At 41.5% G+C, this 25,109-nt stretch overlaps 1 protein-coding gene across 5 annotated transcripts in view; it reads left to right on the top strand.

Moving 5' to 3' along the window:
* The window catches only part of pdxdc1 (pyridoxal-dependent decarboxylase domain containing 1), a 53,695-nt gene extending 28,812 nt beyond the window's left edge, over positions 1 to 24,883 (top strand). For 4 of the 5 annotated variants that reach the window (XM_052049646.1, XM_052049644.1, XM_052049645.1 and 1 more), the window contains 10 exons: positions 2,502 to 2,562; positions 3,935 to 4,005; positions 4,756 to 4,861; positions 5,071 to 5,245; positions 8,515 to 8,636; positions 8,744 to 8,865; positions 17,197 to 17,289; positions 17,461 to 17,557; positions 21,458 to 21,556; positions 21,699 to 24,883. In XM_052049646.1, coding sequence (XP_051905606.1) covers positions 2,502 to 2,562; positions 3,935 to 4,005; positions 4,756 to 4,861; positions 5,071 to 5,245; positions 8,515 to 8,636; positions 8,744 to 8,865; positions 17,197 to 17,289; positions 17,461 to 17,557; positions 21,458 to 21,556; positions 21,699 to 21,946 — 1,194 coding nt within the window. In that variant the 3' untranslated portion in view covers positions 21,947 to 24,883. The remainder of the gene's footprint in view (positions 1 to 2,501; positions 2,563 to 3,934; positions 4,006 to 4,755; positions 4,862 to 5,070; positions 5,246 to 8,514; positions 8,637 to 8,743; positions 8,866 to 17,196; positions 17,290 to 17,460; positions 17,558 to 21,457; positions 21,557 to 21,698) is intronic. The other variant, XM_052049643.1, reaches the window with a different exon arrangement.
* Positions 24,884 to 25,109: the final 226 nt, after the last annotated feature.

Here is a 25,109-nt window from a genome sequence, read left to right as displayed (position 1 = left end):
CAGGTTGGATATTAGGAGAACTCTCACACCCAAACTCCACATTCACAATCCTGATTGACAAGAACGACCGAATGACCCAATCAGCTCGATTACACTGTGACTGTTTGGTTAGCATGTCCGCCTCACAGTTCAGAGGTACAGGGTTCAATTCCGTCTCCGGCCTTCCTGTGTGGAGTTTGCATGTTTTCCCCATACCTGCGTGTGATTGTGAGTGCGCATGGTAGGTTAGTTCCAGCACCTCTGCGACCATTTTGAGGATAAGTGGATTCGAAAATCAATGGGTGGATGGTTACTCATAGCACTTGTAGTTCCCAAAAAAGAGATCATGAAGACACAAATGAAATGAATGAAAAATTTACAAAGCGTGTCATGCCGACACGTATCAAACGTGTCGGCATGAAGCCTACACCAGTGCTTTGATGTGGTGTATCAATCCACAGAAAGGTTTTACAAAAGATCAGCCTTGTTGCTTACATGCAGTGATTTCTCCAGAGTCTCTATTTTTTATTTATACACCCTGAACTAGCCGACAATCAGTCGCAGGGCACATATAGCGGGAAACGACCATATACACACTGTCACAGAGTGGCAGTGTTGGAACGTGTTAGCTACAAAAGTGAAACATTATTATTATTTTCCTCAGTTCGAGCATTACATATCTTGTCTTTGTAGTGTATTCAATTAAATATAGGTTGAATCCATCCATCCATTTCCGATCCGCTTATCCTCACAAGGGTCGCGAGGGGTGCTAGAGCCTATCCCAGCTGTCTTCGGGCAATCGGCAGGGTACATCCTGAATCGGTTGCCAGCCAATCGCAGAGCACACAGAGATGAACAACCATCCACGCTCACACTCACAACTAGGGGACAATTTAGAGCAGGGGTGCTCATTAGGTAGATCCTGATCTACCGGTAGATCTAAGACGGGTCCCAAGTAGATCAGAGGAGTGTCGAGGAGAAAAAAAACACAACCGTTTGTGTGTCTTTGTACATGTTAATAATATATTTTTTGTGTTAATGTACACTGCCCCCTAATCATCTTATCAGTCTCATTTTCACCCAAAAAATATTTAAAAATAAAATAAAGCAGGTAAATATTGAATTTACGGTGGCGCGTGATTACGTCACCGGAAGTTGTTAGCTCTCAGCAGTCTGCAATTGCAGCTTGTGATCAGAACTGTTGCACTCTATCTTTTATCGTCATTATTCTCATTCAGAGTTTGCTTCATGTACAATTCACCGATGGCACGAGCAAAGAATAGGAATCTAGGAGGGCCCAGGGAAGCACTTTAAAACGGTACGCGTGAGCTACGATAGTTAACAGGCTGCAAAAGGGCGTCGCATGCCTCAGTTTCAGGCTGTTTGTCATCAGGGCGTGCGTGTGCGTGTGTGTGTGTGTGTGTGTGTGTGCGCGCGCGTGCCGGTAAAGGTAGATCCCGGGAGGTTAGTTGATCGAAAAGTAGATCTTCGATCCAAAAGTTTGAGCACCCCTGATTTAGAGTGTCCAATCAACCTGCCATGCATGTTTTTGGTATGTGGGAGTACACGGAGAAACACACGCAGGCCGGGGGAGAACATGCAAACTCCATACAGGGAGGCCAAAGCCGGTATTGAACACGTTACCTCTGCACTGTGAGGTCGACGCACTCACCACTGGATCACCGGGCCACCCTATAGGTTCAATATGATTTGCAAATCAGTGAATTCTGTTTTTATATGTTTAACAATGGCGCAATTTCATTGGAATTGGGTTTGTAGTTTTAAAAAAAGACCCCGCGCCATACTCTGGCCAATAGCACACTGGATGTTTTTTTTTCTCTTCCCATTGTAAAACCATCTATGTTGTACTCTCCTCTTCTTATTTTAGTCCTAAGCTAATATGTCAGATACAGGGAGATGGGATGTGTGATCCATACGTTCCCTACTGACAACACTATGCATTGGCCATTATCACTTGAAAGGGAAAATTCTCATTTGCAATGTTTTCTGTCCTGCCAAAATGGCAGGGTTTACATTTGGCATATGTGGGATGCATGATGTCAATGTCAGCAAGACTGTTGGTGATGTAGCTAATCCAGGTAGACACATCCTGGGTAGTTTTGTGTCTTGTTACTGAGTCATGGTTTGATTCACATGTTCATCTAAAACTTGGCAACGTTGATCACGAGTTCATAAAAAATAGGCAATCACTAATGTATTGAATGCATTAACGATTCATCCGTCTTGTGATTTTCCCCCAAGATAAAGTTGCTGTGTCGTTGGGCTGCTTCTTTTAGGCAACAATGGACAGTATGTATAGCTATTAAACAAACAAAAAACAACCCTCCCTGACGACCGTTTGTATCACTATCTTTAAAAAACAAACAAAAAAAACTTTATGACCCTGATTCTATTCCATCCTGTAAACTGGTCATTATTTTACATACCATACAGTGGTCAAATTGAAGTATGGCCATCACTGTCACTAAATCTCAGATGACTGTCTCTTTGTCGCTTAATAGGTGGAGGATGAACTCCACTCTCCTGTGGTGCTGCTCAAGTATTCTCAGGAAATTACTGCAGGTAAGTGGTGTCATCATCTAATATATTGTCTACAAATGTCATTAAGAAAACAACTTTTCCATTAACAAAAACACAGAACAGCAAGGATATCCTTATTTTAAGTTAAATAAAATAGTAAGTGACCATATGGGTCTTTTTTTGGGGGGTTGGGGGTTCAGGCCGATGCCTATTACTAGTTGTTTGGGAGGCAGATAACCGATATTTACAGGTAATATTCATTTGCAGTATAAAGAACAATGTTGGCATCAAAATTAAATGGGAACCCCGCCAAACTTTTAACTTTGTTGAAATGTGATTAAGCAAGTTAAACATGTTGAGTGTTGTTCTTAATTTTTGACATATAGACAACAGACAGCTTTGTTTTAAAATGAAAGTACAGGCAGCTTCCACGGTCATTGGCATGTCCTGAGTTAGATGAACAGGCAAACACGTACCGGTAAATTCCTCGCTAAAAGTTTTTTAAAATATATACATTCGTATTCCAAAATGACTGTCACCTATTTCTGTTTTAATTTCAAACAAAAACAAAAAGTACAAGAATTCCCAGTAAAAAAGTCTATTTGAAAAAAGGTAAATCTCAACGCCAATAATCGGCAGAATTATTGGCCTAATGATTTAAAACATGGTCCAAGTATTAATTCCTGCTTCGCATTTTGTTCTATCATTATTCCCAACAATTGTCAATAGTTACTGTTGCCATGTCCATGTTGATACATTCTAAAAATGTTTCATCATGCACTCCCCTCCAAAAGAATACGAACAATGAGGCCCATTTCTTCATGACTGCTGTAGACTGGAAAAAAAATGTTTGATTATAAATATAGTATGAGACAAGCAATCAACATTTCAGTTCGTATTTTCTCTATCTTATAATAAATTGTTTGAACTTGTCCATTTTTATGCTAGTAAAACTTTAGGATTGTGTGACTGACATGTTTGTTTTGTCACCCAGGTATGTACAATTACAATTATTATTTCAACAATAAATAGTGCGAAATGTCCATGCTTAGTCTCAGACTTGGCTTTTGCATTTGAAGAAGACATTTATTTTAGAGGTATAACCAGTTATTTTGGGCTAAAAAACAAGTCGTCGTTAACCTGAGAAAAGATGGAAAATCAATCATTCAACAGCAACTTTTAGAGGGCGGGATTTGCATTTTCTTTCAAAGAATTGGGGTGTTTTGTTATAAACAATGCTGTACTACCTTTCAAGATACTAAATCCAGATGCAAAAACCTAGAAATATATACTTTTGTCTAATGTTCATCACAAATCCAAACATGTACAGCAAAACTAGTCACTTCTCTATTTCTTTTTGAGGGGCGTGTATACTGTGGTAAACAAATTGAAATCCCTCTGTCCTATTTGGTAGCATCCAGCAGTGGTTCAGTGGATGCTTACTGTGCTGGGGAGAAGGAGGTACTCGATGCAATCAATAGATGGGTATGTGATTTGCTGTGTTTTATTGTTAATTGTTTTCATTATTGAATAAGAGCATGATACACAGGTCACCAACCTATTGAAGTTGAGCGCTCCTTCTTGGGTACTGATTAAGGCAAAAGGCTACCAGTTTGATATGCCCCACTTCTAAAATAAGAAATTATCACAAATTATGAATGTTATTATTGTGTTTTTATTAATAATTGATAGTTATTTATGTGAAAATACACGTTAATGATTTGTCACAAGGATCAGGAAGGCCATACATATCAATAAACAACACTTTTATTACTATAAAGCTCTGCCCATGATCACGTTCTCGACACTCAATTCCTATGCAGTTGGGAAGTTGTGGGAAACAAATAAAACCAGAATTTGTTGATTTAATTGAATGCAGGACAAAGATATTTAATGTTCAAAGAGAATTTTTCTTTTTTTTTTAGAAACTATATGATAAATATAAATAGTTGTCGTTTATTAATTTTTTTTCAATTAGTGTCCTGCACAACTTCCAGGCCTCATTACATCTAAATAGCAATGGTCAAATGTAGGTGTAATAGTTTTTTGTATTGCACTTTCCCACGTGCAAATCATATGAGCTCCCAATCATAAGGTATTATTGCTGTCAAATAAAGAACACGTTCACTGCAAACTCATAAATGACAATTTTCTTCTGTCGGTTTGTCGCTCACATTATGGTTAATTATATGAGGGTTTAAAAAAATATATATATTTTAATTTTTTTAATTGTAGCTTGGCAAGCAGCTTGCCCAGATGGTTCCGGCCAGTGGGGTCGATGTTGTGGAGCTTGAAGATGAAGGCAACTGTGTTCGGTTTAGCCCGCTACTAACAGCTGCAGGTAATAGAATTGCACATACGCACTCTGGCATGGCTCAATGTGTTTTTATTTATTATTTATTGGTTGTGGGTAAGCATGACAGTGTTTGTCGTGAGGTTTAAAAAATACCACATTAAAGGGGTGTTTTTAGAGGATCGTCGTTCGTGTTCATTTTATATTTACACAAATCAAATTAGTGTGCCAATTACGCAATTCTTGTTCCTGTACAGATTTAGGAACTCAACCTGAGGATGTTGACAATCTGGTTCAGAAGTTGTTGGAGCTTGTTCCTTTGATGACCTCAACAATGTCCTTCAGACAGGACTTCAAAGAGGAGACTCGCCAACGCTCACCCTACCTCAGATACGTAGAAGAGCTTAGCTGGCCAGGCCTCGGAGCCGTCCGGTAAGGCGTAATGCAGGACATTTTTTTAAGGTGCTTGAAGCGTAGCTACAGTTTTCGCGCAAGAACATACCGTAAATTCCGGATTACAAGCCGCTACTTTTATTCCACACTTTCAACACTGCGGCGTGTAATATGAAGTGGCTTTTTAATTATTTTTTTTCCAGCGCGGGAAAAACATGGACCAATAAAATGTATGAGTAGTTTACTGAAGTCCAATGAGATTGTATGACTAATCACAACTTCCGCTCTTTTCGCCGTTGCGGGGAAAAATGTTTTACCGGGCAACAGTCGACCAATAAAATGAATGAGTAGTACACAGGGGTCCAATGAAATTGTATGATTACCGGTAATCACAACTTCCTTATTTCAGTCTTTCTTCTAACCCTGATCAACATGGAGAATACCAGACGAAAAGCATATGATGCAGCTTTTAAACTAAAAGTGATCACTCTGGCAGTTAAAAAGACAACCAAAAAGACCCATGCACATTTGATTTGACCCTCACTCGGACTGTAAATAAAAAAGGTGACTCCTCCGTCATACTGAAAACAAGCGCCACGAGAGAACACGTTTTACCTATGTTTTGAGCTGCGCAGCATCGGGCCTAAAGCTGTCACCGAACATTTTTAAGCGGCTGACTAGAGAAATAATGTCATATAACTTTTCCCATTTATATGATTTGCATTATTCTATTTAAAGCTTAGAGGGCTGCTGTATTTCTCCTCATAATTACGCAAATGCGCATCAAGATCTCTCTTTGTCTGGCCTCTTATGTGTTCTAGCGTAATTTTGTTGTGCAAATGCATTTATCATGCTCATAAAAATATGGAGATTATTTTAACCATAAGAAATTGTTGCGTTTTTTTTCTGCGGGGGACCGCGTCCGCGGCCTCGCGCGGAGGCGCTCCAGGTGGCAGGGATGCAGAAGTAAACCCCCCGCCTACTCATTGGCCAGCGGTTTATAGTACGGTGCGGCGCATATAATTACAAAATGGATTTTTCTTCATAAATCTGAGCATGCAGCTCTAAATCAGGTGCGGTCTGTAGCCCGGAATTTACGGTAGTGTTATACCATGGTTTTTGCAAATACTCAATTTTGATTGGATCATAAAGTAACATTGGTGTACAGTATCAGCTGATAATGTATGTACACTAAGGGTGTGGTAAATAATCGATATTAATCGATACATCGATGCGCACGTCCGCGATCCGAGTGCATCGGCTCATTCACTGGGTACGACGCGATTGACGGGTGAAATCGCGATTCATCACGATGCATTGATGGGTATCGGTAAAATCCGATTCAATCGCCGTTTTATTCATGTTAAACGTCACATATCTGCCCTTTCCTAGGCGCAATGAATGCACCATCATTGCTTTGCGTTTTGTGTTGAATACGGACGGTAGCCGTGCGTCACATACAGTCCAGTACGGCGCAATGAATGCACCATCATTGCTTTGCGTTTTGTGTTGAATACAGACGGTAGCCGTGCGTCACATACAGTCCAGTACACAACGAGCGAAACATTATGGAAGTTAGCGCACGCAGCAGCAAGGAAACTACTATATTTAATGCAGCCGCAACTTTCAAATCTTATGTTTGGAAATACTACGGCTTCGAAAAGAAAGACGGAAAGCTTGATAAAACCTCCGTAATTTGCAAGGAATGTCGCACTAAGAAGCCATACAACGGCAGCACCACAAATATGCAGACCCACTTAAACCGATGGCACCAGATCACCGACAAGTTTCCCTCCCGCTTCCCCGCCCAGTTCCTCGTCGGACACCGGAGAAACTCTTGGTAAACCAGGTCAGGATCAGAAAAAAATTGCCTCTTATTTTGGGAGTCCCCTTGCAGCTCACTGTGACCGCGCAATGGCTATAACTAAGGTCACTGCTTATTTCATATGCAAAGACCTCCAGCCTTAGCGTGGTGGACAACGAGGGTTTCAGACAGCTCGTGCACGTTTTGGAACCCAGGTATAAAATACCAGACAGGTCTGTGTTCACTTACAAACATATTCCCGATGTGTACAACAATGTGAGAAGTGAGATTACTGTGTCGCTGAACAGTGCACAAAGAGTTTCACTTACAGTGGATGGGTGGACATCTTGCGCTAGAGATTCATATATATATATATATATATATATATGAATATTTCATATAAGACACTCAGTGAGAGTCTGTTTGTGTTTACACTATAGCAACAGCTGTGAGTCTCAGGTGCCAAATTGTTTACATTTTCTTTGCACAAAACCCAATTGTGAAAGGGCTTAAATAAGTTGTTTTACAAGTTCTACTCTTTATAAGGAATAAAGTGGTATCCTTTTTGTAATACCATACTGAATTCCATCTTTTTAAAAGCTTTTTTTCTTTGCTTATTTGCATCATGTTTAATTGCACAATATCGCAACAAATTGCATTGTATCGTATCGGATCACATTGATTTGAACTTAATGTGTATCGAATCGTATCGCATCGTGACGACAGCGAAACGTATCGCATCGTATCGCCAGAAAATTCCATGTATCGTTTAAGTATCGCATCGCTGGCAGTGGATCGTGATGTGTATCGAATCGTCCTCAGTGCTGAGATTCACATCCCTAATGTACACCCTTGGTTCCTGTCCAAAAAATTACACTATTCCATATCAATCCAGAGCACCGTTTAGCAGGTAGATTAACACAGCAACCTTGCAGTCAAATGTTCTGATAGTCAACATGAAGTATTCTGAGGAAAGAAATGAGCAAATGTAAATGAGTGACTCTAATTTAATTTCATTACCTTAACTAAAGTTGGCATTGTTAAAAATTGGACAATTCCGGATCCAAGTCCGTCTCCTCAATTAGATTCTGGTTCCTCAATTCCGATTCTTAATTTTCGTGGTTTAAATGAAGGAGCTAGCCAGTGATATATATGTATTGTTTTAATGTCATGTTTTTTTTAACTGTTCAGAAACTTCGCTATGAATTTCTCGAACTGGTATGTTATCAAACCTATGCACCTGAAATTTTCACAAGTATTTATTTTAGTAGCAAATTGCACGATGAATATTAAATGAAGTATTTCAAGAAAAACATGCATTTCTAATAGCTATAATGAGGATAAGGCGGTTCAGATAATGGATGGATGAATGGACTCTGATGTATTCTGACCTATGGCTAAGCAGTTGAAAGGTTTTGCTTTGAAATAAATTATTCAAATTTTAACGAATACACTATCTCCTTTTTCAACCATGCCTGCTTTTTCTTCACATGCTACTACTCAGTTATGAGCCTCAGGTGGAGCGAATTGGAATTGATATCAGGAGAACAAAGGAAATCAAGAAAATAAACGCTGAACTGCTGAAGCAACTACAAGAGCTAGACACTGACATAATCTTCTCCACTGGTTTGTACCCCTTCATTTTTTCATATCATCAGTAAAATGAAAATAGCTTAATTGATTCGCATTTAAAACTTTCCTTTTTATATATTATTTATATATTTATTTCCTAGGCCCAGAGTTTGCCAAAGAGGAGGACTGCATCTTTATAAGTATGGTGGCTGATGACGTTGATGTTTCGGAGCTCGTGGAAACAATAGTGACGCTAGGCCGCGACATTGAAGAGAATGGAAGAGTAATTTGCATTATGTTATTTTCATCTGTTCATTCTGTCATATCCTCCTGACTACCAGTATTTCAAATTTGTCCTCTGTAGAGGACATTTGTGAACCTAAATATCTCCCACCCAGTGCCTCCAATCGCATTAACTCCTTTTGTTACTCAAAAGAGGACATTCAGTGCTTTCCAATGATACCAAATTTGTAGGGGTTAGAAAAAGTAAGAAAATGGCTTCCCTCAATGCAAGCACTTTTTATGGGAAAGGGAAAAGTAATACTTTTTATCAAACACATTTTGTCTTGAAATGCTGTTGGCATTTTAATTATAAGACTCTTATGAACACGTTAAAGTGTTGTTTGAGTTGTTTTTAGTGTATTTGAGCCTGTTTGAAAAATGTAGTGGGATTTCAAAAAAATATTTTGGAGTAGTCCAATTACTTCACATAGATTGAGGAATATCAAAATAAATGTGATTGGACAACATTTTTTCCTGGTAGTCAGGATGTTATGAGTATTATTAGCAGTGTCATTAAAAGTGCAACGGCCAATGCACAAACCTAATTCCAATGAAGTTGGGATGTTATGTAAACATAAAATGCATACAGTGATTTGCAAATGAGTTTCAAGCTATATTTAATTGAATACATGACCGTTGGGAGCGGCTGGCGGAATCCCCTGTCAGAAGGAGTTTCAACTCCCACCTTCGACAGAGCTTTTCCCATGTTCCGGGGGAGGCGGGGGACATTGAGCCCGAGTGGACCATGTTCCGTGCCTCTATTGTTGAGGCGGCCAATCTGAGTTGTGGCCGTAAGGTGGTTGGTGCCTGTCGTGGCGGCAACCCCCGTACTCGCTGGTGGACACCAGCAGTAAGGGATGCCGTCAAGCTGAAGGAGGAGTCCTATCGAGCCTTTATGGCCTGTGGGATCCCAGAGGCAGCTGACGAGTATCGACTGGCCAAGCGGACCGCGGCTTCGGTGGTCACCGAGGCAAAAACCCGAGCGTGGGAAGAGTTCGGTGAGGCCATGGAAGCCGACTTCCGGACGGCTTCGAGGAAATTCTGGTCCACCATCCGACTACAGAGGGATCACACTCCTCAGCCTCCCTGGTAAGGTCTATTCAGGAGTGCTGGAGAGGATGGTCCGTAGGAAGTCGAGCCTCAGATTGAGGAGGAGCAGTGTGGTTTCCGTCCCGGCCGTGGAACAGTGGACCAGCTCTACACCCTTAGCAGGGTCCTTGAGGGTATGTGGGAATTCGCCCAACCAGTCTACATGTGTTTTGTGGACTTGGAGAAGGCGTTTGACCGTGTCCCTCGGGAGTTCTGTGGGGGGTGCTTCGTGGGTATGGGGTACCGAACCCCCTGATACGTGCTGTTCGGTCACTATACCACCGATGTCAGAGTTTGGTTCGCATTGCCGGCAGTAAGTCGGAATCGTTTCCAGTGGGGGTAGGACTCCGCCAAGGCTGCCCTTTGTCGCCGATTCTGTTCATAACTTTTATGGACAGAATTTCTAGGCGCAGCCGAAGCGTTGAAGGGGTCCGTTTTGGGGGCCTCAGTATTGCATCCCTGCTTTTTGCAGATGATGTGGTGCTGTTGGCTCCTTCAAACGGGGCTCTCCAACTCTCACTGGAGCGTTTCGCAGCCGAGTGTGAAGCGGTTGGGATGAAAATCAGCACCTCCAAATCTGAAACCATGGTCCTCAGTCGGAAAAGGGTGGAGTGCCCCCTCCGGGTCGGGGAGGAGATCTTGCCCCAAGTGGAGGAGTTCAAGTATCTTGGGGTCTTGTTCACGAGTGGGGGCAGGAGGGAGCGGGAGATCGACAGGCGGATCGGTGCAGCGTCTGCTGTGATGCGGACGTTGTATCGGTCTGTCGTGGTGAAGAAGGAGCTGAGCCAAAGGGCGAAGCTCTCAATTTACCGGTCGATCTACGTCCCAACCCTCACCTATGGTCACGAGCTATGGGTCGTGACCGAAAGAACGAGATCCCGGATACAAGCGGCCGAAATGAGTTTTCTCCGCAGGGTGTCCGGGCTCTCCCTTAGAGATAAGGTGAGGAGCTCGGTCATCCGGGAGTGGCTCAGAGTCGAGCCGCTTCTCCTCCACATCGAGAGGAGCCAGATGAGGTGGCTTGGGCATCTGATTCGGATGCCTCCTGAGCGCCTCCCTGGTGAGGTGTTCCGGGCATGTCCCACCGGGAGGAGACCCCGAGGAAGACCCAGGACACGCTGGAGAGACTACGTCACCCAGCTGGCCTGGGAACGCCTCGGGATCCCCCGGGGAGAGCTGGAAGAAGTAGCTAGGGAGAGGGAAGTCTGGGCTTCCCTGCTAAAGCTGTTGCCCCCGCGACCCGGCCCCGGATAAGCGGTAGAAGATGGATGGATGGATGGACAAAGACAAGATATTTAATGTTCAAACTGATAAACTTGATTGTTTTTAGGAAATAAGTATTAACTTGTTTTATGGCTGCAACATGTTCCAAAAAAGCCGGGACAAGGTTTACCACTGTGTTCTAGGTCAACTTTATTTTCCCCATTGTTGGTGTCCAACAGTCCGGGGTATCTGTTGTCATTGTATGCTTCATCATGCGCCACACATTTGCAATGGGAAACAGGTGTGGACTGAAGGCAGGCCAGCCTAGTACACACACTCTTTTACTACGAAGCCACACTGTTGTAACATGTGCAAAATTTAGCATTGTCTTGATGAAATAAGTGAAGGTGAAAAAGATGCATTTTTCTGCATTAATGATGCCTTCACAGATGTGTGAGTTACCTATGCCATTGGCACTACCATAGCCCCAGCCTCAGAGATGCTTGCTTTTGAACTTTGCGTCCCAAACATACCTGGTGATTCCTTTCCTCATTGGCCTGGAGGACATGCTGCCCACAATTTCCATAAACGGTTTGAAAAGTTGATTTGTCAGACCACAAACATTTTTTTCCACTTTGCATCAGTCCATCTTAGATGAGCTCTGGCCCAGAGAAGCGGCATTTCTGGGTGTCGTTGATTAATGGCTTTTGCTTTGCATAGTGTAGTTTTAAGTTGCACTTATGGATGTAGTGTCGAACTGTATTTACTGACATTGGTTTTCTGTCGTGTTCCTGAGCCCATGTGGTCATGTCCTTTACGCATTGTTGGTTTTTGATTCAGTGTTGCCTGAGTGATCGAAGGTCACAGACATTCAGTGTTGGTTTTCGGCCTTGCCGTTTACATGCAGTGGTTTCTGCTGAATGTTTTGATATTATTGACCATCGATGATGAAATCCTTTAATTCCTTGCAATTGTATATTGACGAACATTGGCCATAATCTGTTTGTGAACAAGTGCATGAGAAAATAGTCAAAGTGGTGAACCTCGCCCCATCTTTGCTTGTGAATGACTGAGCAATTCAGGGAATCTCCTTTTATCCCCAATCATGGCACCCACATTTTCCCAGTTAGCCTGTACACCTGTGGGATGTTCCAAACAGGTATTCGATGAGCATTTGTAAACTTTTAGTGTTTTTTTTTTTGCAACCTGTTGCGTCTTTTTTGGAATGTGTTGAAGCCATAAAATTTGAAGCTAATGATTTACTAAAAACAATGAGGTTGATCAGTTTGAATATTAAATATCTTGTCTTTGTCGTGTATTCAATCAATTAGTTGAACATGATTTGCAAATAACTATATTGTGTTTTTATTCATGTTAATCACAACATCCCAACTTCATTGGAATTAGGTTTGCAGGTAGTACAATAATAATTTTGAGTTGAAATTGAAACCAGAAATTGATCTTTTGGAACCATATTTTTGATGCACAGACAGGGCTAGGGAAGCTAGGGATGGGAATTGAAAACTGGTTCTTGTTGAGAACCTGCTCGCAGAGTTTCAATTCCTTGGGACCGTTTGATAATGTAGGTTGTGATTTGTGCATTTCTACAGAGGAATATGCATATACTGTCTAGTTTTATACCTTTTTAAAATTTTATTCTGGGGACCCCATGGGACCCCATTAAGGAGATGTGGACCTCTTCAGACCACAAAGTTGGGTTTGTCAGCTTACTTGAAATGTATCTTTCAATTAAGGCATAAAATAAAGTTGATTTACAGGTTTAGCCTCACCTCCCTCCCCCCAAAAAAGTAATGATAAGCGACTCGGTGAAGAATTGAATCCTTAAAAAGAATCTAATGAAATCTGAGGGCTGCCCGGTAGTCCAGTGGTTAGCACGTCGGCTTCACAGTGCAGAGGTACCGGGTTCGATTCCAGCTCCGGCCTCCCTGTGTGGAGTTTGCATGTTCTCCCCGGGCCTGCGTTGGTTTTCTCCGGGTGCTCCGGTTTCCTCCCACATTCCAAAAACACGTGTGGCAGGCTGATTGAACACTCCAAATTGTCCCTAGGTGTGAGTGTGAGTGCGAATGGTTGTTCGTTTCTGTGTGCCCTGCGATTGGCTGGCAACCGATTCAGGGTGTCCCCCGCCTACTGCCCAAAGACAGCTGGGATAGGCTCCAGCACCCCCCGCGACCCTAGTGAGGATCAAGCGGTTCGGAAGATGAATGAATGAATGAAATCTGAGCCATACAAATCTTATCAATACCCATCCCTGGACAGGGTGCAATAATGAACAATTTGGACAGCTACAGCCGAGCTCCAATTTATTATATATATGATGTATTCTTATTTTTGTTTAAAATAACCTGGAAGGGAAAAGTTAATGTTCTTTAGGCAGAAACGCCTCAAATAAACATTCCTTGTAATTGCACATTGATCACAATTAATTTTGAACCATTCTTCTTTCCAAAACTGTTGCACCTAAGTAAGATTGCTGGGATATGTCTGGTGTGAATAGCTCCCTTGAGCTCCAGCCACACCATCTCGATTAGGTTGAGGTCAGGATTTAGTGCATAAACTTATACAAAGCTGGCATATGCCAACAGCTGTTGATGAATATGCCATATGTAAAACATCAAACAAGAATTGGGTTCACACCAAGGGGGAAGCTGTTGCTACATTACCACATTTGTTTCTTTTCTGAAGAGCATTTGGATTTTCCACGGCACTCCTGTCAGACTGTCCTGTGGGCAGATTAAAACTAAATTGAATGATTTAGGAAAGAAACACACTATTTTGGAAAAATACTGGCACACCACACCAATGTCAAAACCCTATCCCAAATATGAAACACTAGCTGGTTCGCCGCCCTCCGGGCGGCTCATCAGCTAGTTCCTTCGGAAGGCTGGTAAGGTGGTGGTTCGCCGCCCTCCGGGCGGCTCATCAACTAGTTCCTGCGGAAGGCTGGTAAGGTGGGCCTTCGGCCCACAAAAGTGTTGTTGCTTGATTCAACTTTTTGTTCATCTTCATTGCTTATCGCGAAAATAAAGAGATGTTTAGCTCTACTAAATAACTAACAATTTCATTGCAATGCTTGTGGGTAGACAACATTTTTTCACTAAGATGCCCGCGCGATCGTAGTGAGCCACTGCCTGAGCGGCGCAGCGGCGCGGTGAAGTAGGTACGTTTTGAAAAGGGACAGACGGAAGGACAGACCGCGTGCGGGACGACGCGCAATATATATATAGATGGTGTAGCGTGCATTGTGGAAAGGGTGTGCTTTGCTCTTCAGTGCCTGGACCGCATGCCCTCATCACTGTAAAAATGAATTCACAAATTTGTCAAGACATTTTGCAAAAGAACTTGAGGCCATCTGTTAACAGTTAAAGCTGAAAAGAGAGAGTTGTTGCACCAGTACAATGATCTAAACCATGGAAGCAAATCAACAACAAATTGTTTCAGAAGAAAATGCATGTTCTGGAAATCAAGTCAAAGTTGTGATCTTAACCCACTTAAGATGCTGTGGGATGACCTCAAGAAAGCTATTCACACCAGACTTACCATGAATCATTTCATGAGTGGTCCAAAAATCAGCCTAATGGTTGGTTTTGTAAATTCGATCAGCAACTACAGGAAAGGTTGAGTTTTTTTTCTGCCAGAGGGGTCAACCAGTTGAAATCCAAGGGTTCACTTAGTTTTTTTTCTCTGTTCTATGAATTTTTGTTATGCTCTATAAAAATATGAAAATGATGGATCGTTTTAGCAGACCACATTTTATGACCAGTTTATGATCAAGAATTTGTGAAATTGAAAATGGTTCTCAGAGTGTTCCTCTCACTATATGTAAAGAAACCAAACTCTAAGCTAACCTCCCAGTTTGACTCTGTACAGTTGCTCATGAAAAAATACACGAAATAGATCCCAATTTGGCCTGTCTAAGAAGCATGCCTAAGCTGAAAAATTCTTATAATGCGCTGTGGCGCTGCACTGCAGTTAAAATTAATAAACCACCAGCAGTTTTGTGTGAAAGAGACTGCTATGTGATATTGGATATCAAACAGCAGCCTTTCTTCTGGTGTAGTTCCCCAACAGTTTAAACATGCTGTGGTCCAACCCTTGATCAAGAAACCTGGTCTTGATCCAGATGTGCTGTCAAGTTACAGGCCCATTTCCAAACTGCCTTTCATTTCCAAAATTCTGGAAAAAGTGGTGCACATTCAGTTGAAACTTTTCTTGGATGAACATAACATCTTGGAGGTCTTCCAGTCAGGTTTCAAGACCATGCACAGCAAGGAGTCAGCCCTGTTACACGTTTCTAATGACATCCTCCTGGCAAATGACTCTGGAGACCACGTGTGTCTGGTTTTATTGGACTTAACTGCAGCATTTGATACAGTGGATCACAGTATTCTGCTGACTCGTTTGCAGCACTGCAGCATGTGGGCATTGGCAGCAGTGCTCTTGAGTGGTTTAGGTCCTATCTAGCTGACAGGACCTTTTGTGTCAGCCTTGGCTGCTCTGAGTCACGCACTGCTCCCCTGTCATGTGGTGTTCCACAGGGCTCAATTCTGGGGCCTTTGCTGTTCTCGCTGTATCTGCTCCCATTGGGTTCCATCTTAAGGAAACATGGTATTCCCTTCCATTGCTATGCAGATGACTGCCAGATCTATGTCCCACTGAGCAAGAAAGACGCCTTCTCATTAAGGCCACTCCTATCCTGTCTGGAAGAAATCAAAACCTGGATCGCACAAAATTTCTTGAAATTCAATGAAAAGAAGACAGAGGTGATATTGTTTGGTCCCAGTGGCCCTTGTACATTCCATCCTGTAGACTTGGGCCCCCTGTCTCCTTATCTGAAATCAACGGTCTCAAACTTGGGCCTTAAACTGGACAGTGATTTCAAACTCGATCGGCAAATTTGTGCCGTTGTTAAATCAAGCTTCTTTCACCTTAGACAGCTGGCCAAAATAAAACCTTTCCTCTCACATGAACACTTTGAGACATCAATTCATGCCTTTGTCACATCCCGGCTGGATTACTGCAATGCCTTGTACTTTGGAATCAGCCAATCCTCCATTAAGCGCCTTCAGCTGGTCCAGAATGCCGCTGCTCGCCTCTTGACTGGTACTCGTAAGAGGGAGCATATAACTAACTAATATAACATATTCCCTTCACTGGCTCCCCATTCATTTTAGAGTTATTTTCAAGATCCTCCTCTTTGTTTTCAAATCTCTGAATAATCTCGCGCCACCTTACCTCTCTGAGCTCACCCGCCCCTACACACCTGCCCGGCGCCTCAGGTCTGTGGACCAGTCTTTGTTAGAGGTACCAAGAGCTAAACTGAGGCTCGGAGGGGATCGAGCCTTTTCTGTTGCGGGTCCCTCTCTCTGGAATGACCTCCCACTGAACATTCGGCAAGCCTCCTCGCTGCCCATCATTAAAGCCCTCCTCAAAACTCACTTGTATTCTTTGGCGTTGGACTCAGCTTGATTTGTCCTTGATTTTACTGCTTGGTGCTTTCCACCGCCTTTATTACCGATTCGTCTTACTGTTTATTGTGTATGTTAAATCGCTCCATGTACAGCACTTTGTATGCAGCGATGGCTGTTCGAAAGTGCTCTATAAATACTGTTGACTTGACTTGACTATTGCTGTTTCAAACCTTGAACCTTATTAAAAATGGGTCAAATGAGTCAGGAAGGTTCAGAGTTTTACATTTAACATTTTTAAAAGCTTTCTTAAATGTAAAGCAGGCCTTGATGCAAGTCAGAAAATGTCTGCAGCTTATTGATATCATGATTCACTGCTTTAAGAACTCTGTCTCTGATCATTTTATCTTCATATTTTAAATTTGGAATGTCGGCAGTTGCTTTATTTATTGAATGAAGTTATTGCTGGAATATGGTGTTAGATTGAAACCTAATGAATATTGGAAAATATATTTTTTAAAGTAGTATAGCAAAAGCATACTTAATTTCTCATCGATTCAACATTTCCATCTGTTGTTGTAGTACCATTCTAAATAGAGTTGTTTCCAATGTAGCTACTGGAGAACATGACAGAGGTGGTGAGGAAAGGCATTCGGGAGGCAGAACAAGAGCTCTTAAAAGCCAATGATCAGAAACTCATGGAAGAGGTAAGTAAATTTGGGTTGCATGAACTGCAACCTACAAACATAGACATTTGATTTATTTTAGAATCAGAATGACTTATAGCGGTAGTAATTAAGCTTTCCCAAAAAGGAGAAATGCTACTACTAGTGTGAAGAAAACAATTGTCTGATTTTTGTTTGTTCGTTTTTTTTAAGGGCATGTTGAGACAGCTTCCTTTGGTTGGCTCTGTTCTAAACTGGTTCTCTCCTGTACAAACTTCAATTAAAGGGAGGACCTTCAGCCTGGCAGCAGGTTTGTATACGCATGTGTATTTTCAATATCAGTTTGTCAACAGAGCTTCTGTTTTGTTGTTGTTGTTGTTTTTTTTGTCCTCATAAACAATTAAAATCAGGGGTGTCCAAACTTTTTGCCAAGGGGGCCAGATTTTATGTGGTAAAATGTCGGAGGGCCGACCTTGGCTGACATTCTTTACATTGAACAACAATATTGTTAAACACATTTTAGTAAGCCAGTCTGTTTCACATTTCCATTTTTATTTTAATTTCAACAATCTTAAGAATTTCCTTTGGTTCATTTGAAACAGGTATACACAGGAATATTCAGGAACAGGAATATTCACATGCAACTGAATATTCACTTGACTTTTTCTTAAACAGAAGTCTCCTAAGTGCAAATTGCAATGTTTGAAAATCACCATGACTTTTCAATACTCACAAAACCTTTGACTCGAACAACAGGGAAATGAACCAGCAATACACATATTCACAACTGCAGGGGTCATTTGAAATATGACATATCAGTCAATATAAATGTTGATTGAACTTTTAAAATTTTACTCTGGAATGAAACTTATGACTGATGTAGATCTTAAACATTTATTCAGACTTATTACCAGCTGACAAATGACTTGTTTGTCTTCATGTGACAAGTGATATTGAGATCTGGATTGAAGCACAAAGGGCAGGTCTGGCTCAAAAGCAGTGGTATTGATGTGCAAAATGTCTCGCAGGTGATCGTCTGTTAGCCGTGTCCTCACACAGCTTGTATTTACGTTCATAACCGAGAATGTCCTCTCACACAAATACGTCGACCCAAACAAGCTCAGCATTTTCTTAGCAAACGCGCGAATCTCTCAGAACCTGTCCTTATTCAGCTGTCGGTAAAGGTTAGCGAGAGAAAGTTGCTGGTGCCGACTGCGGCTCTCAGCATCACACAGCAACTCAATGAGCTCCAGCTGCAAGTGGAACTCCAGTGAAAAAAATCAAACTCTTTTCCTCGGTCTCTCGATTGTCGTTTGATGTCCTCTAAGAGTTCTTCAATCCTGCGTGCCACAGTGTTACGTGCCAGGCAGACTTTGGCAAACTCTTACTGCTTTTCAGGGCATATTTTCTTCACCATCGTCATCATGCAGTCTTTGATAAATTCACCTTCGTTGAAAGGTTTGGAACGTTTTGCGATCAGCATTACTACCGCGTAACTCGCTGCTGTTTTCGTTGACTCGCCGCTGTGGCGTTCTCGTTTGACTCTCGAGCTCTTGCAAAAACTGCTGTGAGATAACGAGCTTCAAACTGCTTCAATTTCTCTGTGCGTTCCTTGCCTGTAATCATGTCGTACATGTCAGCGTGTCTTGTTTGGTAATGTTGCTTGACATTATAATATTTAAAAACAGCCACTGTTTCTTGGCAAATGAGGCAGACATAGTTGTTGCGTATTCCAGTGAAGAAATAGTCCAATTTCCATCCATTCTTGAATCGTCATCCCTCGCAGTCAACTTTCCTTTTTCTGTTGATTGTCGCCATTTTAGTAAACTGGGAGGTTAATATGTGCACGGAGTAATGTCTCGTAGACTCGTGAGTGATGTCTCGTAGAGTGCTACTGCTCTCTAGTGTCTAAATGCTATTACTAATTTAATGAATGCTAAACACATTTAGCCACTAGAGGGAAGCAGCACTCTATGAAACATCACTCACCAGTTTACGAGACCTCACTCCGTGCAACGCGTGTCCCATTGCGCCCAACCTGCGGGCCAGACGGCACCGATTTATGACAGAGGCCGAGGGCCGGATAAAATTCGACCGCGGGCCGGACTTTGGACATGCCTGATTTAAATGCTCACACATAGCCCACAATACATTTTCTATTTCACATGGTTTTATTTGCTCGCACTGTTTTAAGTTGAATTTCCAGGGATAAAAGCCATATGCAGATAAGTAAATAGACAAGGCCGGGGCTGCAGCTAGGATAAAGTTGAAGAGACATTAAACTGATAGAACATTAAATCTTGTAAGGTCCTGTTGTGTAGTGGTCGATGGTCTGTGTTTGGCTGGGAACCACTTCAGGGTGTACTGCTTGAAGACAGCTGGGGTAGGCTACTCGACCCTCATATGAGAGGGAAGGATAAGGTCACTGGTGTCAAACATATGTCCCGCGGGCTGGAACCAGCCCCCAAGGAGGTTAGATCAGGCCCGCGGGGAAATTTAAAAGTGGGAAAAAATGCATGAAAGATACGGAATTAATATATTTAATAAGGTGCAACTCATGGAATATCCGCTAGGGAAACAGTTTTGATCAGAGTAGAACACAACATTGTTTTTATCAGAGAAGACAACAGCAGTCTCAGTCTGTCACTGAGACAGACCCAAAACATCAGACGCTACCAGCGACATGTGGATACTCTCCTTAATTTGTAGGGAAGGATTAAATTTAGATTGTATATGCACATGTTAAATGGTTTAAAAATTACTTTTGTTATAAATCTCATTTCGGCGGCCCGGTAGTCCAGTGGTTAGCACGTCGGCTTCACAGTGCAGAGGTACCGAGTTCGATTCCAGCTCCGGCCTCCCTGTGTGGAGTTTGCATGTTCTCCCCGGGCCTGCGTGGGTTTTCTCCGGGTGCTCCGGTTTCCTCCCACATTCCAAAAACATGCGTGGCAGGCTGATTGAACACTCTAAATTGTCCCTAGGTGTGAGTGTGAGTGCGGATGGTTGTTCGTTTCTGTGTGCCCTGCGATTGGCTGGCAACCGATTCAGGGTGTCCCCCGCCCACTGCCCGAAGACAGCTGGGATAGGCTCCAGCACCCCCCGCGACCCTAGTGAGGATCAAGCGGTACGGAAGATGAATGAATGAATGAATGAATAAATCTCATTTCACCTTAACGTGCAGTCCTATATTTTTCAATACCAATTACTTGTTAAAGTTTTATACCTTTGTACATTCAGTGGGATCAGTTGCAATACATACACTGTATGTGAATGATAAAAGTAAATTGCACATTTGTCTAAGGAAATCGAAAGTGCTTCATGAAATGTTTTGTAAAAGATATGTTCCTTAAATTTCAACATATTCCTAATGTTCTTGTGCTTCTTTAGACCAAAACAAAGGAAAGACATGTTATTTTTGTTATTTATAGCAGAATATGGTATAATTTTAATGGTCCAGCCCACTTGACATCTACCGAGGCCGTATGTGGCCACAATGTGAAATGAGTTTGACACCCCTGGATTCGGTGGTATATCCTTAATATCAGAGGTGGGCAATTTACTATATTTTGCCAGTCTGTCATTTATCGTAAGCCTCTGTACATGTCCGTCATAGTCAGTCCAGCATTATTTCAGGCCGAATGAAACTGTCGGCATCAGTTAGGCATGTTATTTTAAACGTGGTTTTGTCATCAATTCCTTCAGTAAACTTGATTCGTATATTCATAAACAATGTCAATCTGTTACCAAAAAAAGTCAAAGCCTACCACAACTCCTAAAATGTTTTACTTCAAAATTTTGTTAACTATAACCAGAATTCCATGTCACATTGTTCCCTAAGTGTGCTTCCCAGTCCTTCTGAAAACCAAAATCAAGTTGCCATGACAATCAATCAATGATTTTTCTTCTTCTTCTTCTTGCTCCTCTTGTGGTTTATCTTCTACTTCTTTCTCTTCTTCTGCTCCATCGTTCAGGTCCATTGTTAGTAAAGTGCCCGGTTAGTGACTATTACACTCACAGAGGAAAAATCATCTCAGTGCTAAATCCATCCTCCCAAAAAAAAATTTTTTTCAAAAGTTTGCCATCATTATTCGTCAGAAAATCGGGCTTATGTCAGTGACGGACATACAGAGCTTCCGTCAATACTGATATAATGCCCACCCCTGCTTAATAGGGTTCTTATTTATTCTCACTATATTATTATTATTCATAGGTTCCTTGGACTCCACAGAGGTGACATACTCTACCAAGGCCCAGTCAGGCAGGCCTCCCTTGAAAGATTCTTCCACCTCATCATTGGAGAGACTGCAAGGTAGCACTGTACAAAACTACTGAAGACAAACAGTGCTTTGTGATGCGTTTGAGGAAGGAGAACAACACTTGCACGTGTCTTGTTGGATATGTTTTGTTCTTCCCAATGCATCACGATCCAATAATGCCCTTTTCCATCACAGGTCAGAAGTTGTTTCGGCGCTCAGGTGCAGGCTCTGACTCCTTGAGTGAATCCAGCTCAATTGGACAAGCTGAGGGGTCAACCAGCATCCACTCACCCTTTTTAAGTGTACCAGAGGTTGACTCTGCATGTCAGTGCATTCCAGAAGAAATTCAGGACTCGTCTCAGCAGAAACAGCATGGCCAGGTGGACAACAAAGCATTCTTGGAGGAGAGGAAACTTGAAGGCCAAGAGGGCCAGCCATCATAATGGTACCAGCCTAACTCATTAACAAGACGTTTTATACGTAAATTATGCATTTATGCTGGTATGAAAGAGTAAACTTGCCGAATTAGTATGGTCTAATTGTTTCTCTCAAGAGTGTCTGTCCAATGAGGTTGGAAAGGATATCAGCGAACATTGTAACAATGTGATGCTTTTTTCTAATCGCTTCCACTTATACCAATGGCTGTAGTTTACATTGTATTTACACACATTTTTGTTTGACCTATCAAGATGGTCCAAGATCAGGACTTAAAGCGATGGGCACAGAACACCCTGGTCACAAGTCAGTCACAGGACACATAACTCTCAACTCAACTCAACTGTATTTATAGAGCACTTTCAAACAGCCATCGCTGCATACAAAGTGCTGTACATGGAGCAATTAACATACACAACAGTGAAGCAAATCTGTAACAAAGATGGTAGAAAGCACCGAACAGCAAAATCAAGAACAAATCGAAGTCATGCTGAGTCAAATGCCAAAGAATACAAGTGAGTTTTGAGGCAGGTTTTAATGATTGGCAGCGAGGAGGCTTGCCGAATATTCAGTGGGAGGTCATTCCAGAGAGGGGGACCAGCAACAGAAAATGAACATTAATTAACAAACGACTGATGTAAACAAAAGGACGATTCACACTCACATTTACACCATCCCTTAAGGGTAAGTCCCAAGTCACAGATGGTAAACTCTGGTCCTCGAGGGCCACTATTTCGAAGGTTTGAGATATTTCCCTCCTCCAACACACTTGTTTCACATGATCAGATCATGATGCGCTGCAGGAGCCTGATAACGATCCTGATCATTTGAATCAGGTGTGTTGGAGGAGGAAAACATCTAAAACATGCAGGATAGTGGCCCTCAAGAACCGGAGTTTGACATCTGTGATCTAAGTGAACGGCAGCACCATCAGTGACGAGATAGATAAGATCTTGCATTACATTCAATCACATAGTCGCATCCACCAAAACGGCACATGCTGGTCAAACGTTTTGTCGTGGGTGCAGTGGATTGAGTGGTCGTTGCTTATTTTGGGATGTTTAAGAAAAACATTCATTGCGCTAGGTTAACTATCCATAAATTTAGAGGATTTTTTAAACAGTTTTTGAGTCTCCTTGAAGACCTCACTTATTGTAGATGTCGATTCTTCAGCTCTGTGGGAAATGCCAAGGTCATAAAGGCTTGATTGTGGCAGGGATGCTAATTAATTTGCATGAGGAAAGAGCTACACAAATGGGATACAGCGTATTGAACAGTTCCGCTTCATGGTGTACTGCTGTGATTGTAATGCAGAAAAGCCTGACCGCATGCATGATGATTTTGGACACACACAATTGCACAACACTAACTCTATTCACACAATACATAAAAATATCAACTACCTTTGCTTTGTTTATGCAAATCTAATTGAGACAGAAATTACAAATAATGCTATAGCATAGAAAATGATAAAAATGGTGTGTATATTTTACCAGAATATAGTATTTTGGTGAGAGGATCAGGAAAGGATTATTTTAAAAATCTACCTTCATAATATATGCAACCACATTGCAGCCATAGCCACACTGAAGCAAAAACTTAATTGCTACACGACACTCCAAAGCATTTATATTTTCATCATGACCACAAGAATATGTTTTTGCATTTACAGGTTTTTTTAATCTTTTTTTTTGCCGAAGATATCCCACCTGACCTGGCTCAAAGTACTTAACATTTTCCACATGTCATAGTCATGGATCATGATATGGGAACTAAAAAGAGAATATACAAGGTGCGTGAGAAAAGTTCATTGACTGGTGCCACAGAAGGTGGAATTTAAACTACAAGTTTTCCCTTTCGAGGTAATTCCCATGGGCTCTCAAGTTTTTCTGAATCACTTTTGTACATTTCTTGATCATCCTCGGTGAATTGTACATGAACTGCATGGACGTAGTAAAGCATTTGAAAACATTAAAAAAAAAAGAAAATTTGCCTTTTTTGATGTGCACCAGTGACACAGTGATAAGAGTGAACAAGTACTTTTGGCAATTTAATATCTGATTTGCAAAATGTACTAAAGTAAATGAGAAGAACAAAAACATTTTCCCAGTTTTCTCTGCCGTGGTTTCATTTTCTCATGGAAGGCATGTTGTCATGGTGAAGCAACCATGAGTTGTCTTGCCACACCTCTCAATTGGCAAACCACAGGATCTCTTTGTAAATGTACTAGTTGATCATCTGGCCAACATTGAAAAGGAAAACTTGTAGTTTGAAATAGATCTTTTGTGTTACTTGTCAGGGAACTTTTGTGACACCCCTTGTATTCTATCCTAAGGGGATGGTGACCTCAACGATGCAAGATATTTTAATGTCATGTCCATTTGGAAATTATACTTCACCAAAAAAGCTGGTAGAAAATATTATTACGTTCTGCAAATGTTTTAATTATGATTCAATATCAAATTTTCAATGTGGGAAAAGGCATTTTTGGAAATCTTGTCTAATTGGTGATAATCAATTGACAGTTTGTCAATACCAATTGGAATTTGGTGAGATTAAGATGCTTTTTTTTGAGATGCCAGTCTCACCTGGCAAACTTTTTTTTGCATACCTTGCCAACTGTTAAATGTATATCAAAGAAAAGTACCAGATAGATAAAGTCACACTGAAGTCCTCTGAGCCAGTGCCTTCTGTAGTATTGAGATAAGAAGTACTAACTTTTGTGGTTAGAAATACATTGTGTTGGTAGAATTAAGTTATTGTGTTGAGAATGAAATTGATTACATTTACCTTAATTGCACTTGTAAATAATTTCTTACATTATGTAAATTAAACCCTTGCTTGATTACACATCAGATGATGATAATGTAAGGTTGTGTCTCGAACTTTGTAACCTTCCAATCTTTCATGAAGAACCTTGATTTAATACAATCTCCTATAGACCACCCCGTTGTAATGTTTTTTTTATTGGCTGTATATAATAATGAAACACCCCCTCACCTTCCCAAATGATCCCTATGGTGAGTATAAAGTATTTCTGAACACGTTTCGTTGAAAAGTCTTTGTGGAATGTACAGCCCACTTTCATTGGATGCAATATTGCCAATACAAGATAGTTTTTTAAATGTAGGGTCAAACCTCATGAGAACTTAAACAAATGACAGATAAAAG

This window comes from Hippocampus zosterae, chromosome 17, assembly GCF_025434085.1.
Source record: "Hippocampus zosterae strain Florida chromosome 17, ASM2543408v3, whole genome shotgun sequence".
NCBI classification, from domain to species: Eukaryota; Metazoa; Chordata; class Actinopteri; order Syngnathiformes; family Syngnathidae; genus Hippocampus; species Hippocampus zosterae.
The sequence above is the reverse complement of the archived record's forward strand: the minus strand, read 5'-3'. Positions and strand labels throughout refer to the sequence as shown.